We start from the raw sequence: 16,040 nt of genomic DNA on the forward strand, positions 1-16,040 counted from the left end.
ATTTTGTGCAGCATCAGGTAAGAAGCCATATGCCTCGTCCGTTGAGGAGTCTGAACACCTGCCAGCACCGCTGCTTTGCCTCACAGCCCTCTGGGGATGGGAGCTGGGCTTTAATTGAGGCCTCGGGAGGAGATGAATGCTTCCCTGCAGCTGTGCGCTTCCTCTGTCTTGCCTGGGGTGGGTGCCAGGTCGTCGCTGGGCTGGCCCCATCTAACTGGCTTCTCCTGTTCAGGCACATTGTGGTCTGTGGACACATCACTCTGGAGAGTGTTTCCAACTTCCTGAAGGACTTCCTACACAAGGACCGAGAAGATGTCAACGTGGAGATCGTCTTTCTTCACAAGTAAGGGACCCCTGCTGTTTCAAGACCCTCCACTCAACCAGACATCCCGAGGAGGGCTCACCGAGTATCTGTAGGAGTGATGATATGGGGGCAGTGTTGGGGGTAGAGCAGAGTTGAATCAGCCATGATCCCTGGTGGCCTCATTGGAGAGGACAGTATGGAACCAATGGAAAGGGAACATTAGTTCAGTGGTGAGAACACCACCTGCCTCTCTAGAGCCAATTCTGACAAATAACAGTGAAGTTCATTATGGGTCAAACACGTCATTACTGTCCCATCAGCTGTCAGGGTCTATTCGATCCAGGTATGTCCACAGTGTCTGGTGTGGAATGATTAGTTGCCTGGTGTGGATTCTTTACAAGCGCAGGAGTGACATAGTGGCCAGGAATGACACAGACATAAGAGGAAGCAGGGTATAATGTAATAGAAACAGTTGCAACAATTGGCATTTCTAGAAACCTTCAGTGTAGGACACTGTGCTGGTCCCCATGTATATGGTCTCTCCCTTCATCAACAGAGGGAATAAAGGTACATGCTGTGAACTCAGAGTACTCTATATGAATCTTGACTTAACCAGTTACTTGCTGAATAACTTACTTAACCTCTCTGGGCCTCAGTTTTTTACATTCAGTAGATAAGGCAATCACAATGGTTTCAGTCTCCTTTCTTGGGCTTGTAGAGAGAATGAAAAGTAATCTATGTCAAGAATGAATCAGGCACACAGTAAGCACTCAGTAAATGTTAGCGAGTATTATGAAACATAAAATGTATTGGCTAGATAAGCAATGTAGAAGGTAGGTCTTATCTTGCTTGTTGTGCAGTTGAGGAAAGCAAGAGATCTCCCTCTGCTCAATGTTGTTGGGATTTTAAGATTCGTCTGATCCCCATTTAGGTAAAAGGTAGTCAGCCACAGAGATAGAGAGTTCTGAGACTCAGACATGTTGATGTGAGTGACACAGTCTTCTTTTTTGATGGAAATGGGGCCATCATAGGGCCAGAGCTAGCCCTGGTTTACCAAGAGACAAAGCTTGTGTGTTGGTGCTGGCTCCGTAGGAGGTTGACAGCCCACGACTCAATCCCCTGCTCTGAGATCCCACAGAATTCGACTTCCCTAAAGGCTTCCATTCTATGCATCTCATTCCTTTTGACAGTTGCTCACAAAATACCAAGCTGGTCACCATATTTGAGCACACCAGCGTTTATTGTTGTTGTTGCTGTTGTTGTTGTTGTTGTTCTCAGCACTGAATTCTCCAAGTTCTGAAAAGACTGGTCAGGCTATGAACACAGATCAATTCAGTGCTTCAGCTTCTCATTCCCAGCTGAGGGGCCAATCCTCTGCTGAGCATTATGGAAGGTTCAAGAGAAGTATAGTGTGTAGGTCCTGCCCTCATATTGGTCAGGCATTTCAAGACAAGCATGTGTGCAACAGAGCTCAACCTCCATGCTATATTCACCGACTGAGGTCAGTTTAATCAAATGACAGAATTGCATGGGGAATTCACATCAGGGAGAGACCACCACTTCTTACATGAGCAGGCAGACTTCCTGAGAGGGTCTAGACTAGTAATGGACCTCGAAGATTGGTGGGATTTGCACAGATACCTGTTTCTCTCTCACCCACTACTTGAGTCTGACTCAACAAGCTGGCTGCTAATGCTTCATTTGCTGAGATTCACCTCCATGTACCCAGCATCTGTCAGTGTCAGCATTGTCGTAGGCCCAGTTAATTAACCTTTGGAGCTTTGGGTTAATAACATCCCTTCCTCTAGGATTGTTTTGAGGTTTAAATGAGTTAATACTTGTCAAGTGCTTAGAATGGTATCTGCCCCATAGTAAACGCTCAAAAACATGAACAGTTCTTACTAAGCACTTAATGAATGTTAGGCAAGCATTGACTTAACACAGTTCTTGGCACCTAGTTGGTTCAAATGATATATCATCTCCCAGTGCCTAGCCTAGTACCTCGTAGAGAACAGATATTTTTCCTCTTTGCAGAAGTAATAAGTGAATGAATAGGTCAGTCAGTGCTTTAATCCTTGTCCTCCAATAGGAAAGGTGTTGTACGGCTCAGCACTAAGAACGACAAATAACGTACACATGTGTGAAAGATGCCAAGAGTAAATTAACTCTGTCTATGGCTGCTCAGAGGTGACATGTTTTGATCTGGGCCCTAGAGCATGAGATGTCCGTGGGGCTGAGAAGCAAGGAAGAGGCTGTGAGGGGGAACTGCAGGAGACTCTGCTAGGGAGCCTTCGACTAATTTCTGATGTCACAGCTCAGTCTCTCTCCTCATACTATAGGGATTCCATTCATAACAAAGTCGAAGACATTTTGCCCCCTAGGCTTAGACTTTGTAAAGACCGTGAGCTTCTTTATTTTACCTTGGTACCAGTTTGAGTTTTCAGTGGGCTGGGGTTTTACTTCTGCTGAATGTGAAACTTTTATATCTGGCAAGAAAGGGGGCTGCTTTGAAAGTGAAAGCCTTTTCCTAGGTCTTTCTTTTAGGAAGTCAGAGAGAAAGGAGGCCGTGGAGGCAGAAATACCTGAGTCTATTATATTAATGGCTGTTTCTTCTCTCCCTGCCAGCATTTCCCCTAACCTGGAGTTAGAAGCTCTGTTCAAACGACATTTTACTCAGGTGGAATTTTATCAGGGTTCAGTCCTCAATCCACATGATCTTGCAAGAGTCAAGGTAAGAAGGAAGAGGTGACTTCTGCATTTACTCCATCAGAGAGGGGGACTGGCTCTGTGGTGAGGGCATAAGCCTCCCAGGATGGCCAAGAGTCACCCCCATACCCCTAATGACATAGTCGATATGCCACCAGCCTTGACATCATCCTTCCCCTGGCCCCAGGACTTTGTTCTCTGACACCTGCAGACCACTTATAAGCCTTCCTTCACTTAAACTAGTCATAAAATTGTTCCCTCAATATCCACACTCCTCAAGGGAGCCAACTAGTTGTATAGACTCAGCAGACTCATATACAATATCATTGTCAGGTAATTCCCATCTTAAATATTGAAAGTAAATTCAATGTAGCTCTGAAATCTATTATTCACATTGGAGAAGAACATGAAGGATAAAGTATAAATAAAATTTGACCAGGCCATAAAACATTTTGAGCTTCCTTTTTTTTTCTTTTCTTTTTTTTTTTTTTTTGGCCCTCACCAAAGACTAAAAGTGTAAAACTCAACATGCAGATATCTGATATCGCTTAGTAATGGGCTAATCTTTCATTCCCAAATCTGCTAAGTTACAATCTTCTTATGAAGCAGACCTGAGGTTTACAAAGGAAAGGGATATAGCAAATTGGCATCTGGTACTTTGCTTATTTTATATTGGTTTGGTGAGCACGTTCGATACTTGCATGGCAGTGGGTATAGATTAATACTGTGGATCCACTGACATCCAAATGCTAACTGTGGTCCCAACATAATTTAGTAAATCATGTAATTGGCAAACATGAATAAGCCAGAAAGATTTGGGTAAATTATGTGGGTTATGGAAGAAACCTAGAGACAATTTGTGACATACCACGGAGGAAACCATGCCCCCCTTCCCCCCCCAAATGCAGGGATGGTCTGTTAAGTACAACAAACCAAGGAGGACAGATTGCAGACCTGAGCCAGCACAAGAATTCTTATGCTTATAGAGTCCAGTTAATCTTAATATTATCCAGACATGATCCAAGTTATGACTTAATGTGAAATCTAATGAGAACTTGGAGAAAATAGTTACTGTTCAAGGACCTAATTTAGATGCGAGCAATTATTAGCATAACTCATCATTCCCTCAAAGGAATCAGTCTTTTTTTTTTGGCTCATGTTTAGATAAGTTGGTAGGTTTCGAGGTCATCTGGAACACATCATTTCATACACATAGATGTGTTGTCTTTTGAGTATCTGAATGCTAATTCAATACTAAACAATACTGAGCTGTTATCTGATTTAGGGCTCCTATTGCCTTCTATGCCACAGTTAAGATGTGAAGAAAGATCAGATAAAGGACTTTGGAGTCTCATTTCTGAATACCCGACTACTCGGTTAACTCAGTAATCTGAGAGGAGGGCTTTAGTCCACCTAATGCCATTTCCCGACTGGAAAAATTAGGATGATGGTATAGATCTGTTGGTTGGGAAAGGAGGCAGGGAGGGGACTGAAAGTCTAATTGTTATGTGAAGAAATCTGGAAAGATTATACCTAAGTAACTATGCAAAATGAAAAATATAATTACCAAGGTACATGTTGTACCCTCTAACGGCACCAAGATGAAATGTTTATACCATAATAAGAACTTGCAACCTATACTTTTGACAAAAAACAATAATCTCCCAGAATTATTTTTGTTCTTTCCTTGGAAACTACCAGGTTCCCCAAAAGCTGTCAACAGAGAAAGACTGCAACCAAGCATGGCTATTTATATGTTTGTGTTCTGTGATTTTCCTTTTGGTGTCTTAGATAGAGTCAGCAGATGCGTGCCTAATCCTTGCCAATAAATACTGCGCTGACCCTGATGCTGAAGACGCCTCCAACATCATGAGGTAACATCCGGGAGGCCAGGGAAGGCTCCGGGCTTGGCTTCTGGAGCCCATTGGTTGCACTTTGGGGCTCTCTGCAGAGCACCATCTCTATGGTCTTTCCCCCATTGGCTTCCCTACACCTTGCCACAAGCATAGATGTGGGAGGGGCTGAAGCACTCATGGCTATGGAGGGCGATGACACAAGGCATGCTCAACAGGAAGCTTATTCTTGGCAAATGGGAGCCCTGGGTCTCACAACTGGTCTTGGGATTGAGATATTTCAGACAGGACTAGGAAACGAAAGATAGGCTTAGACGGGTGCAGGCCTGAAGCATGTTCCCTAAGGGAGAGTGCACCTGGGATGTCTTAACTGTGGGTGATTTGTCCCTCAGAGGAAATTTAGAAGTATCTGGAGGATGTTCTTGGTTGTCATAACTAGGGGATGCTGCTCATATCAAGGGGGTGGGTAGAGGCCAGGGATGCTGTTCAACATCCTACAATGCACAAGACAGTTCCCCACAGCAGAGAAGTACCTGACCCAAAATGTCAATAGTGCCAATCTTGAGAAGCTCCATGTTAGACCTTTTCAACTGTGTTTGTAGCATGTTGATTAATAGCCCTATAAAGAGGAGTTTGTTGACTGATGAGCTGTTGTTTCAGCCAGTTTTCCAAAATGAAATAGTGTCTTTACTGAAAGCCTTCTCAGTGCTTTTAATACTAATATGAATTTCTAAAAGAATGTTCTACAGAGAGCATAACAAACCTCTTTGACTCCAACGCTCCCTTTCTTACAGAACACCTTTGGGTGGGTGCAGGCACACTCTGGAGAACACAGCCTAGTGCCCTCTCTGTGAATGGGCAAAGCCCATTGAAGGCCATTCTCTGCCGACTCCCCCCTCCTTATTTTTTTTTTTTTGTGCATTTCAGAAGAACACTGTTTTGTGACGACAAAATGAGGAACACATTAAGATATTTGACTCCAAAGAGTTAAAGGCCCTAAGGACTCTTCTCCCCTCCAGCGTGCATTGCAGAGTAGTTGAGAGCTGGGAGGGAATGATAAGGAGACACTTTTGGAGAAGCGATGAATTAAGAGAAGACATCTCACTCCCACTACATTCCCAAGAACTCTTGCCTAATTGTGAGCAGCCATCCTTTGGTCCGGACAGACCGCCCTCTCCCCAGAGCCTGGTTTGCTGCCATGTCCTGGGATTTACCTGGGGTGAGGGCTTAGGGAACTGCTTCCTCACAATGCTCCCATCGCCCTTCCTTCGCTTCTAATCAGTGGCCCCCAAGTGACATGAGCTCTCCCATCACTGAATTGGGGGAGCTCCTCTGGTGCATTTGGGATGAGTGTGTCTTTCCCTCAGCATCTGGATCTTGTGACTGGGAAGTGACATTTGGCACAGGGTTCTCTTTTCTCCCGCTTCTCTTTGGCAATATGCTCAGTGCAGTTGCTTTAAGGAAGTTGATGCATGAACTCTTGTAAGCACGGGACTTGCCAGCCTGCGGGGAGATGATGGAATGGGGACATGTGTCCACACCTCAGTCCACCCACTAGTCACAGCTGGAAAGTGACTACAACAGCTCAGCAGAGAGTGCTTCAGTGACCCTTTCCTTGAACTAGGATTTCCATCCTTTCCATTTTTGTGTCATTTGAAATGATAAAAATGTCACCTTGAAGAAACTGGGCTTCATTATCTTCAGATTTGCAAACATAAAAAACAAAAGAAGATAAAGTTTAATGTTTTGATCCCCTCCCCTCCCCAAAGAAGTTTAGGGCTATTGCTTTTTTTTTTTTTTTTTCCCAAAAGTGAAGAATTGAAATGAATAATAGCTTTGAAGTGGACATTTCTCTTAATCACAGTATTTTATTTAAGTGCAATAGGGCTAATATGAAGACGTGTAAGTTATCAGGGTGATTGGAATGATGCCAAGGCATAAAAATTACAGAACAAAGGTAGCATCAGAAGTTTAATGGTGCCGTTCATTAACCAGACTCAGAACTAAGGCCCAGGCAGCAAAAGGAAACAGGAAGCTCAGGGTTAAAAATGGGCTCTGTCTTTCCCTTATTTGTATAATTCTCCTTTCTCCTTAGTTTAATGAGACCAGTCTGCCCCTTTTGAAATTAAAATGTCAAAGATCCATTTGAAATGAGCTAATGCAGAAAAACTGGCTGATGCTACGAACCGAAATTTGAGGGCTGACCGAGGCTCCAAGTCCTTGAGTTATTAAGCATGAACCAACACAACACTTCTTCAAAAATAAAATGAATTCCTTCAAGTGCAAAAGCCCAGGGTGAATCTGTGCAGGCAGAAGCTTATGGGTGATCCATTTCCTAAATTCACAAGTTGTAGCTTTTCAGATGAAACTACTCCCTGGCTGCCTTCTCTCCATTTTTGCACAAAAGAAGGGATGAAGCACAGAGTAATTTCTCGGTGTGCGAAGTTTGTGGGGGTGGTCACAATAAAGGCACTTGCATTTCTGATTGGGCTTAGGAGGTGGGCCTTTCTGTGGAATTCCATTCTTTAGCCTTACTTGTCACAGAAGGAAATGTACAATGTCACCTCTGACAGAGTCGGTAATGACAGAAACCATAACTTACATGTGGAGAGAGCTTTTAATGATTTCAAAGCATTTCCACATCTGGTCTTTCATTTGGTGCTCATACCAGAGCCTGTGAAATAAATAAAACAGGTACTGTTGCCCCCGATGTCCAGATGAGGAAACAGTCACAAAGAGCCCAGGGATTTCCTGAAGGTCACCCGGTTCCTCAGTACAAGACTGGGGCTGGAATCCAGGTGTTTCTTTTCCTCCACCTGTAGCCCAATGACCGTGTCAGGGAGCAGGAGTGAGGGTTGTGGGAGGGGGTGGGCAATGGTTCATAGGGAGCATGGACTGAGAGCAGTTTGAGGGGGGAATTTTCTTTCAGACTGTGACCTCTGCAAGGCCTCGGGACTTATCGCCAACCGGCATTTAAGTTGTCATTTAGACACTATTATCCATCGAAGGCTGAGTCATTGATCCTGTCTTAAGAGCCCGACCCAGAAATCATTTTTGTGAGGGGCCATGTGTGTGTGACAATAAGTATCATTTGTCAGGCTGTTTGTTTGCTTTATCATTGTTGTCTCAAGTTGTTAACATGGAGAATTGGACTCAGAGCAAATGGTTCCTAGGCTTGTCCCTAGGGTATGTGAGATCGTAAGCTGTTGGCCCCATGGGTTGGCCCCATGAGTTGAGCTTCCTTTATTTAGATGCCTATAGGGCAGTTAGCCCATGACCCCTGCTCCAGAGCCCTCACCCCAGTACACACGTACTCACATGCCAACACCAAGGCATCACAGGACTGCTCTCTTCTTTTATGCCACAGTGTGTGGTCATTTTGTGATTTCATTTTCACACTGCCATGGGGTATAGCAATGGACACACAGTTTAACTTGGCCCTGTGCCAGTGAGCTCTCTGGATGGGCCTGGCTGCTGTCCCCACATTCACTCCATTTGGGTGTAATCAAATTAACCCATCAGACTCCAAGGGTTAGGCAGATCCTGCCTCAGCTCTGGTTCTCTTTTTTTTTCAGAGTAATCTCCATAAAGAACTACCACCCGAAGATAAGAATCATCACTCAGATGCTGCAGTATCACAACAAGGTAGGTCACAAGAGCCCGTTGTCCAGCTGCACAGGCACACACATGCACACACATGTGCACACATATGCACACACATGCTGCTGCAATCCAAAGGTCTGGGAAAGGAGGTGGTGGGTAAAAACCTCCCTGGGGGGCCTTTTTGCAGTGAAAACACCTTGTTTACAGTAAGTCACTGAAAGGAAGCATGTATCCCCTCACATTTCCAATAGGAAGCATCTATTGGGCCCCGAGACTCAGGACATTGATGCAGTCTTAGATCCCATTTCAACAACATCCGCTTTCATGTGCTGCACTCATTTCTTCAGTCAGTATTTACTACCTACTATGTGGTCAACATGCTACCTTGACCTCCCTAATCCCCCATGAGGAGTCCTATGTTATACCCTCAGGGAATTCACAGTCTAGGTGTAGAAAGTGTCCTGGGCAAGTGATAGGACTTTGCTACCTGATGCCATGTGACCTGGAAGAACAGATCACATGCTGGGTGGAGGATGTGGAATACAGCATTCTCAACTTCAAGATGAGAACTGGCATGGTTGAATTCAGGAACATAGCTGCTCACCAGAGATTAGACATATAGGAATTTCCCTAGTTTACAGAGAGACTGGAAAGAAAACAAACATTGGAGTCTTTATTGTTTCCCTTGTGATTTCTTCCCAGTCTCTCATTCAAAGGCACTGCTCCTTCACTCAGCTTGTCATTAAATTCCCAGGAAAACAGCTTTGGGGGAGGGGAGGTGGCACCTTTTCCTGTTTGATATGGAACAGGTTATTCCCGTAATGAGGCTCAGAAACTGGAGGCTCAGTACCTGGAACCAGGTGTCCTGTCTGAACTGAATAACTCCCTGCTGGGTTATGAGTGAGCGTGTGTCCCATCTTATAGGCCATATTCCCTATGAAATAGGCAGTCAGGTGACCCAGAGAAGACCCTATTGTGCCAAATGCACCAGTGCCATGCCATTATTTCTTAATTGCTGGCATGTGCTGCCCCATTTTGCTGTGTGGAGGCTCATCAGAGGCCATTGCTGAGTGGAGCCTGCTGCCAATGACCAGCCTACCACTTGGGTCTGCTGCCCACTGCCCAACCCTCGGCAGGTGGTTCCACTGTAGAACGTGTTGTGTTCCAGCCAGTGGGCTCGGTGGTGAGCACCCAAGGTCACAATGTCCTGTTTGTCTCTGAAAAACCCAAGGACATTGAAGAGATAAAGTGAAGATATTGGTAACTCACAGCATTAGTCTGGAGAAGTTTTTTTGACAGCAGCCCCTGTAGGTAGAAGTAAATTTTATTAGCTAGGCTGTGGCTGGTGACAGCTCCTAAGGCAATAAACTCTTCTTTCATTTATGATATGAAATTTCATTTAGTGTGGGAGTGCTCTAAGCTGTTGTTTAGATTTTTGGCTGAATTTAGATTGAATAGGAAAATTAATGTTGTATGTTTAGAAAGGGATGTCAGTTCCTTTTTTTTTCTCCTTCCAATGAGTGCTGATGCAGCATCTTCAAGAAATTAAGGTGGATTTCAGCGATGTGATTCATGTCAAGTTCAAAGTAGCTCAACTGACCTAGGATCCAGATGGTACCTGGACGGTACTCACGTGACCATAGCAAGCCAAATGACTTTTACAAACCTCTTCAATGTAATTATTCAGAAACAGTGATGAAGGGCATCAACTGACCCATGATTATTTGCTTAAAACACATTTTGGGGGCACCTGGGTGTCTCAGTCGATTAAGCATCTGATTCTTGATTTTGGCTCAGGGTCGTAGGATTGAGCCCAGATTCTCTCTCCCTCTTCTTATTCCCCTCTCCCCATTCTGAATGAATGAATGAATGAATGAATGAATGAATAAATCCCCACACACATTTTGTTTAGAATCACCCCAATCGATTTGGGATTCAGAGTCAGGCAAAATCACATATGAGACTTTGCCCCTATAAGATTAGTAAGGATACAAGGGATAGAGTGACCTTGACATAGGGCTTTTTTCTCTCTCATTTCATTTCTCTCTTCTAGAGAGAGCAACATGTCCACTGGTGATTGTCATGTTGTTCTTCATGGAATTGCAAGTGGACATTTGCCACCCTGCTTTATATCCCATGAGATTCTCCCCCCTAACCTTTAAGATTTTTCTTCCTATTACCTGACAATAGTATTTTTCTTCCTCTCTCTGTACTTTCTCTTCACCCATGACTAAATGTCCAGCGATCTCCACCCATTAAAACTCACTCTCTTGAAAGAACCTGGTATGTGTATGTAAACTTATGTTATAGTCAACACATTTCAAGTGATAATTAATTCAGTAATTGGATACTAGATTTAAAATATAAGGAATTCAATTCCTGTGCCCTACCGATGCTGGTATTCTAGGGCCTAGCAGGATGTAGGGAAGTTGCCTACGTTCTTTCTCCATGTAAAACTGGTCCTGAGTTTGTCATCATAGTAACCTCAAATGCTGGTGTCCTATTTTACGGTTTTAAAAGAGCTTGACAACCATTATTGCATTTAGTTCTCATTTGACCATCTGTGCGTGTTAGCATCCCAGTGTGACCTCAGATGGGGAGTCTGAGCTCTATCTCAGACAAAGAAGCTCTGGTGGATACAACTCATGGTCACTTGGCAGGCAGTGAGCTAAGAGCAGAACTGCCAACTGCCACCTTCTCTTCAAATAGAGCCACACCCCAGTGAACCAAACTGTGGTTCCTCACAGTAGGCCTTAATGAAGGACCGATGTTCTCTAAAGTGGATCTGAATTCATGGAGGGAAACACTTGGCCTAGCCATATCTGAACACAGAAAGAAGATGATATAGGACATTTTTGAGAGTGTAAATGTCTTGAAGCTTTTCAAAGAAAGAACAGTTTGTGATATCTTAGAAAACTTTCACTTCTTATGACTTAGCTATTAATGGATTTTTTATTTTTCCAGCAGATTCTAGAAAAAGAGGTCTTTGTCTGGGACCTGGAAGCTAAGTCCCAATGGCCCATTGGAGATGCAAGTTCTTTGAGCTGTCTCACTAACAACCCTTACGCCCTTGGGTAGTAGTGTTAAAGTGTTTTCTCTGAAATGACCTTCTTGGTTCCTTATGGTGGCTTCCCCAAACTTGTATGTGCCGGTAGAGCTGGAAAGAGGACTGGAATGGTTCTCTCCTGGCTTCCCATTATTATATGTCCTCACATTTTCATGTTCCTTCTTCTTGAGCTGAGAAATGATTCAGTGGCTGATCAGAGGGAGGCCCTGGTCCTGCTAGGCCAGCTCTATCAGGCCTGATTCTCCAGATCACAGAGGATTTGCCAGTAGACTTCTGGCCAATAATGCTGGCATTTTCCACCAGACTTGAATGTCCCTCATATGAAGGACAGAGTTGCCAGGGGAACTCTGGGGAAATTTCCTCTCTTCATTTCATGTACACACACATCTGTCCCAGCCTTTGGTATATCCCTCCATGCTCCCTGCTCCACAATTGGGGAAGATATGGTGGCCAATAAAAGGAGGCCATATGGAAACCTGAGAAATGAAACCAACTTGACTTTCCTGTGTAATAACATGTAAAATCTATCTAAGGAATGCAAACCAGATGGGGACATGGGGGGCCCAAGGCCCAAAAGCCTAAACTTCATACCTGCAGAAACTTGGCACATGGGGATATGAGAGACTCTGTGGAAAAGGTTTGTTTGTCTCTTTGTTTGTTTGTTTGAAGGTGCCATGAAGGTTATGTGTCCTTCAAAGCTCCTTTCACACTCGATGATTTACTTGTTCATTATTTAGATTTCATTTCTCCACATCCTCCTCAGATGATGTGAATGCAAATGAGAATTTCTCCACTGAGACTGATGTGTTCTCTCTGTGTCTGTATTCTCTATGGCCTTTGGAAGCCAGTGAAGAGCAGGGAGAAAAATAGGGTAAAGGGCAAGGCTACTCACTGGAATCAAGCCTATGAGAGAATGTCTCTGATACTCAGCTTGACAGAAATTACCATCCACTATGGCCCACACACCAGACTTTTTAAACCATGCTCTCATGAGGGAGGATACAGTCCTCTCTTCCAGGAGTCACTTCTGGCTTAGGACTTGTGAGACAGTCACAGGACTTTGCTAGAAGGAATTTCACAAGAGTGGTCTTTCTGAAAGCAGAGCAAAGAGCCATTGGACTTGCTCTTTGTTTCCACAATGGTGTCTTTCATCTCCTCTAGTAGTACAACTATAGTGTGTTGTCCTGACAGTGAAGGGAAATCTTCGGGGTACTCTGTATTTGCTACTCCATGGAGAGAAATAGTCATTTCAGGGCCACAAAGTCTTGGCATCAGCAGGTACCTAGCAGGGTTCTGTGCTTCAACCTCCCATCCAAAACAAGATGTCTTTCCATTGTGACTTGGAAAAACACTTACTGAGTTTTGGGGACAAAGACCTTACATTTTTGGAGGTAGCTTTCTCCATTTATTAGACATATTACATCCTTAGAAAGTTCCTTTATAAAACAAGCCAAAAATCTTCTTTCTTATAATATACACCAGTCAGTCCTAATTCTGGCCCCTGGAGGAAGCAAGACAAGCCTAATCCCTCTTTGGCATGGCAACACCTGTGGTATTCGGAGGCAACCATCTCGTCTCTGTGAAGGCATGGCCCTTCCTCAGGCCAAACACTGCTGGCTGTCTTAACTGTTCCTCCAAAAGTGTTTTCCAGAACCCCCACCTCTCCTTGTGCTTGTCATTTTTCTCTGGAAGTTATTCAGTTTATCCATTTCCCACCTTAAATCTGACGGTTACAACTGGATCAAGTACTCTGGAATAGCCTGACCAGTTCACAACAGAATGAAACATTCATTTCCCTTGATCTGGAGACCATTTCTAACAAGCAATCATTGGCCTTCTCTGTAATCTGTCACATGGTTGGCCTCTTTTTTGGTTTTTGTGTTTTTTCTTCTTTCCCCTCAACTCTGCTGCCAAGTTAGGTCTTCTCATTTTGAATTTATACAGTCTTTTTTTTTTTTTTTTTTTTTTTTTAATGTTTTTTTTTTTTTTAAAGACCTTTAAAATCTTTTCTGGTTGGTTTTCTGCCCATTTTTCCAACCCTGGAGAACTTTTTGAATCTTGATTCTTTCAACCAACATATCATCTCTGACTCTGTACTTCGTGCCACTTAAAACTAATTGGATGAGCGTGCACCCGGGTCCTTATCTCAGGGTGTGACCTAACTGTTGAGTAGGATCAGTCCATCTGCAAGAGATTGTGATATGTCTACACTGTGAGTTGCCTGATGATTTAGGTCAGTGCTTCTCCAAGTGTGGTCCCCAGATCAGCAGCTCAGTGGCACCTCTAACTTATTAGACATGCAAATTCTCCACCCTCACCCTGTACCTTACTGGCTCAGAAACTCTGGAGGAGGGGCCACCAATATGTGTCTCAACCCTCTGGGTGATTCCGATGCCCACTCACACTTGGGAGCCATTGATCTGGAGTATTGGGACTGCAGACAAAAAAAGAATCTAAAATGCACAGGCATCTGACAGTCTGAGTCTATCTGAGAAGCCAATTTACGAACAATCTAGCCAGACATCTTAGTAGCATGGGCTGATGTGTCTGTCACAAGAGGAAATTCCCTCTGGACTCTGTTTGGCTACGTGACAAACCCGAGGGGGAGACCTGGGTTTGGGAGGTGCAGAAGCAGTGATCTGAAGAGAATACTGAAGACTGAAGTCTCCCGAATGGGAGAGTCAAATAAAACACCAAACACCAGACTCAGGCAAGGGAAAGAAAGGATGAATCTGAATGCCTTCTGAGCAGTTGGGCCATGCTGCATTTCCCAGAGGAGCTTTTCAACAATTGAATGTTTAGGAATGAAAGGTCTCATACCTTGCTTTTGCTTACACAGGCCCATCTGCTAAACATCCCAAGCTGGAACTGGAAAGAGGGGGATGATGCAATCTGCCTCGCAGAGCTGAAGCTGGGGTTCATAGCCCAGAGCTGCCTGGCTCAAGGCCTCTCCACCATGCTCGCCAACCTCTTCTCCATGAGGTCATTCATAAAGGTAACGTCTTGTCCTATTAGAGCACATTAGCCCCAGATTCAGTTTGTCGTGGGGTTGAGTAGAGAGCACAGCTTAAACTCAAAACAGATCGACTGGCTTTAACCACTTTGGTTAAAGAGAAATTCCTTGTTACAGAATTGGGCACAAGGCCAACTTCTTTCAAAATTATGTTTTTATTTTTATTTGGCACATCCATGGCCATTAAATGATTGTTCAAAGCACAATCCTCTCTTTTTTTTAGATAAACCACATGTTTATCTATCAACAAAGCCTCCGCTGTTAAAACAAAAATATGATTTATATACATTCCATATGGCACCAGAGCGCCTAAAGAAAAGAATTATCATTTTGCTCTTTTACATCAAGTGGCTGGTGGACCTCTCACTGTGCGGATAAATGCAGACCATGTGTTTGTGCTGAAGCCCAAACCTCAACAACATAATTCATTTATTTATTTCTGCACAATCAAGGAGGCCAGCAGGGCTGACATGCCATGGTTATTTGAATGGAGAGTGAATCTATGAATTGAACCCTCAGCGGCGGTGCCCTGTACCCCATGACATGAGCGGTCTGGGTATGCTCCTTGTCAGCTGGCTCACCCCACAGAGCTGACTGGGCAGCCACCTCAGAGCCTCCAAAGTGGACCTCGCATGTTGGACCAGCACGAGCAATGGAAGACCCAACTCTGTCCTCATAGGCCAGGCCAGGAAGACCCAACTCTGTCCTCATAGGCCAGGCCAGGCCAGTTTCTAGGACATTGCGTTGGGGGCCCAGGCCCCTACTAAGTGAGTTTAGGGAATGTGGGATAATGATAACCAGTTCTTATCCTTGGATTGTTCCTGGCCTAGACTGTCAAAGAGGCCGACCAGTGTGGTAAAATCTGCCTAGCTTGGGCCTTTCTGACATGGCATTGGTGGCTAGTAGCTCAGCATCTGGGCTTACCTTTGTAGTGACTGGGGTGGGAAATTAATGAGTTACCAGGAGATCTGACAAAGAAGGCTAGAAGCTGTGCAGTCAAAGGTGTGAGACCTCCGGCCCTTTGCCGCCATTACTGCTGTTCTTGGCACCAGTGGTTAGTCATGCGAGGCAGCTGAGGGAAAGGCCCTGGATGCAGTGAGAGAGATGAGTGGGAAGGGTGGGGCTGGAAGTGACGGACCAACTCAACGTGCATGCTCACCCTGGGCATCCACAGCTATGTGATTAGAGCAAGGCTTTTTTTCTAAGTCCTTACCCTCTGTACCCACCCAATGTACATCATTTAGCCAGTTTATAGATAATAATACTTTACATAAAAGAACAAATTGTTTTGGAATCCCTTCAATCACTTTAGCAATGGATGCCTTGATCAAAAAATTCCTGCAACTCACTATGGGCCCAAAGATCTCATCAACTCCACAGAACTCCAGGCTCAGACCCAGCTCACAAATAAGGACATTGCATTTTTTTTAAATGGCTTCTTTAATCCAGGCTGCTGTTCCCCTTCCTGACTGAAACTGAATGCAGGCAAAATGG

At 44.3% G+C, this 16,040-nt stretch overlaps 1 protein-coding gene across 1 annotated transcript in view; it reads left to right on the forward strand.

The window, feature by feature from the left end:
- The window catches only part of LOC120237306 (calcium-activated potassium channel subunit alpha-1), a 549,540-nt gene extending 534,340 nt beyond the window's left edge, over positions 1-15,200 (forward strand). The window contains exons 10-15 of the mRNA XM_039240526.1: positions 233-343; positions 2,930-3,035; positions 4,802-4,884; positions 8,439-8,508; positions 14,373-14,528; positions 14,770-15,200. Of these exons, the coding sequence (XP_039096457.1) occupies positions 233-343; positions 2,930-3,035; positions 4,802-4,884; positions 8,439-8,508; positions 14,373-14,528; positions 14,770-14,811 (568 nt within the window). The 3' untranslated portion in view covers positions 14,812-15,200. The remainder of the gene's footprint in view (positions 1-232; positions 344-2,929; positions 3,036-4,801; positions 4,885-8,438; positions 8,509-14,372; positions 14,529-14,769) is intronic.
- Positions 15,201-16,040: the final 840 nt, after the last annotated feature.

Source organism: Hyaena hyaena, unplaced genomic scaffold (assembly GCF_003009895.1).
Source record: "Hyaena hyaena isolate Hyena2069 unplaced genomic scaffold, ASM300989v1 scaffold_176, whole genome shotgun sequence".
NCBI classification, from domain to species: domain Eukaryota; kingdom Metazoa; phylum Chordata; class Mammalia; order Carnivora; family Hyaenidae; genus Hyaena; species Hyaena hyaena.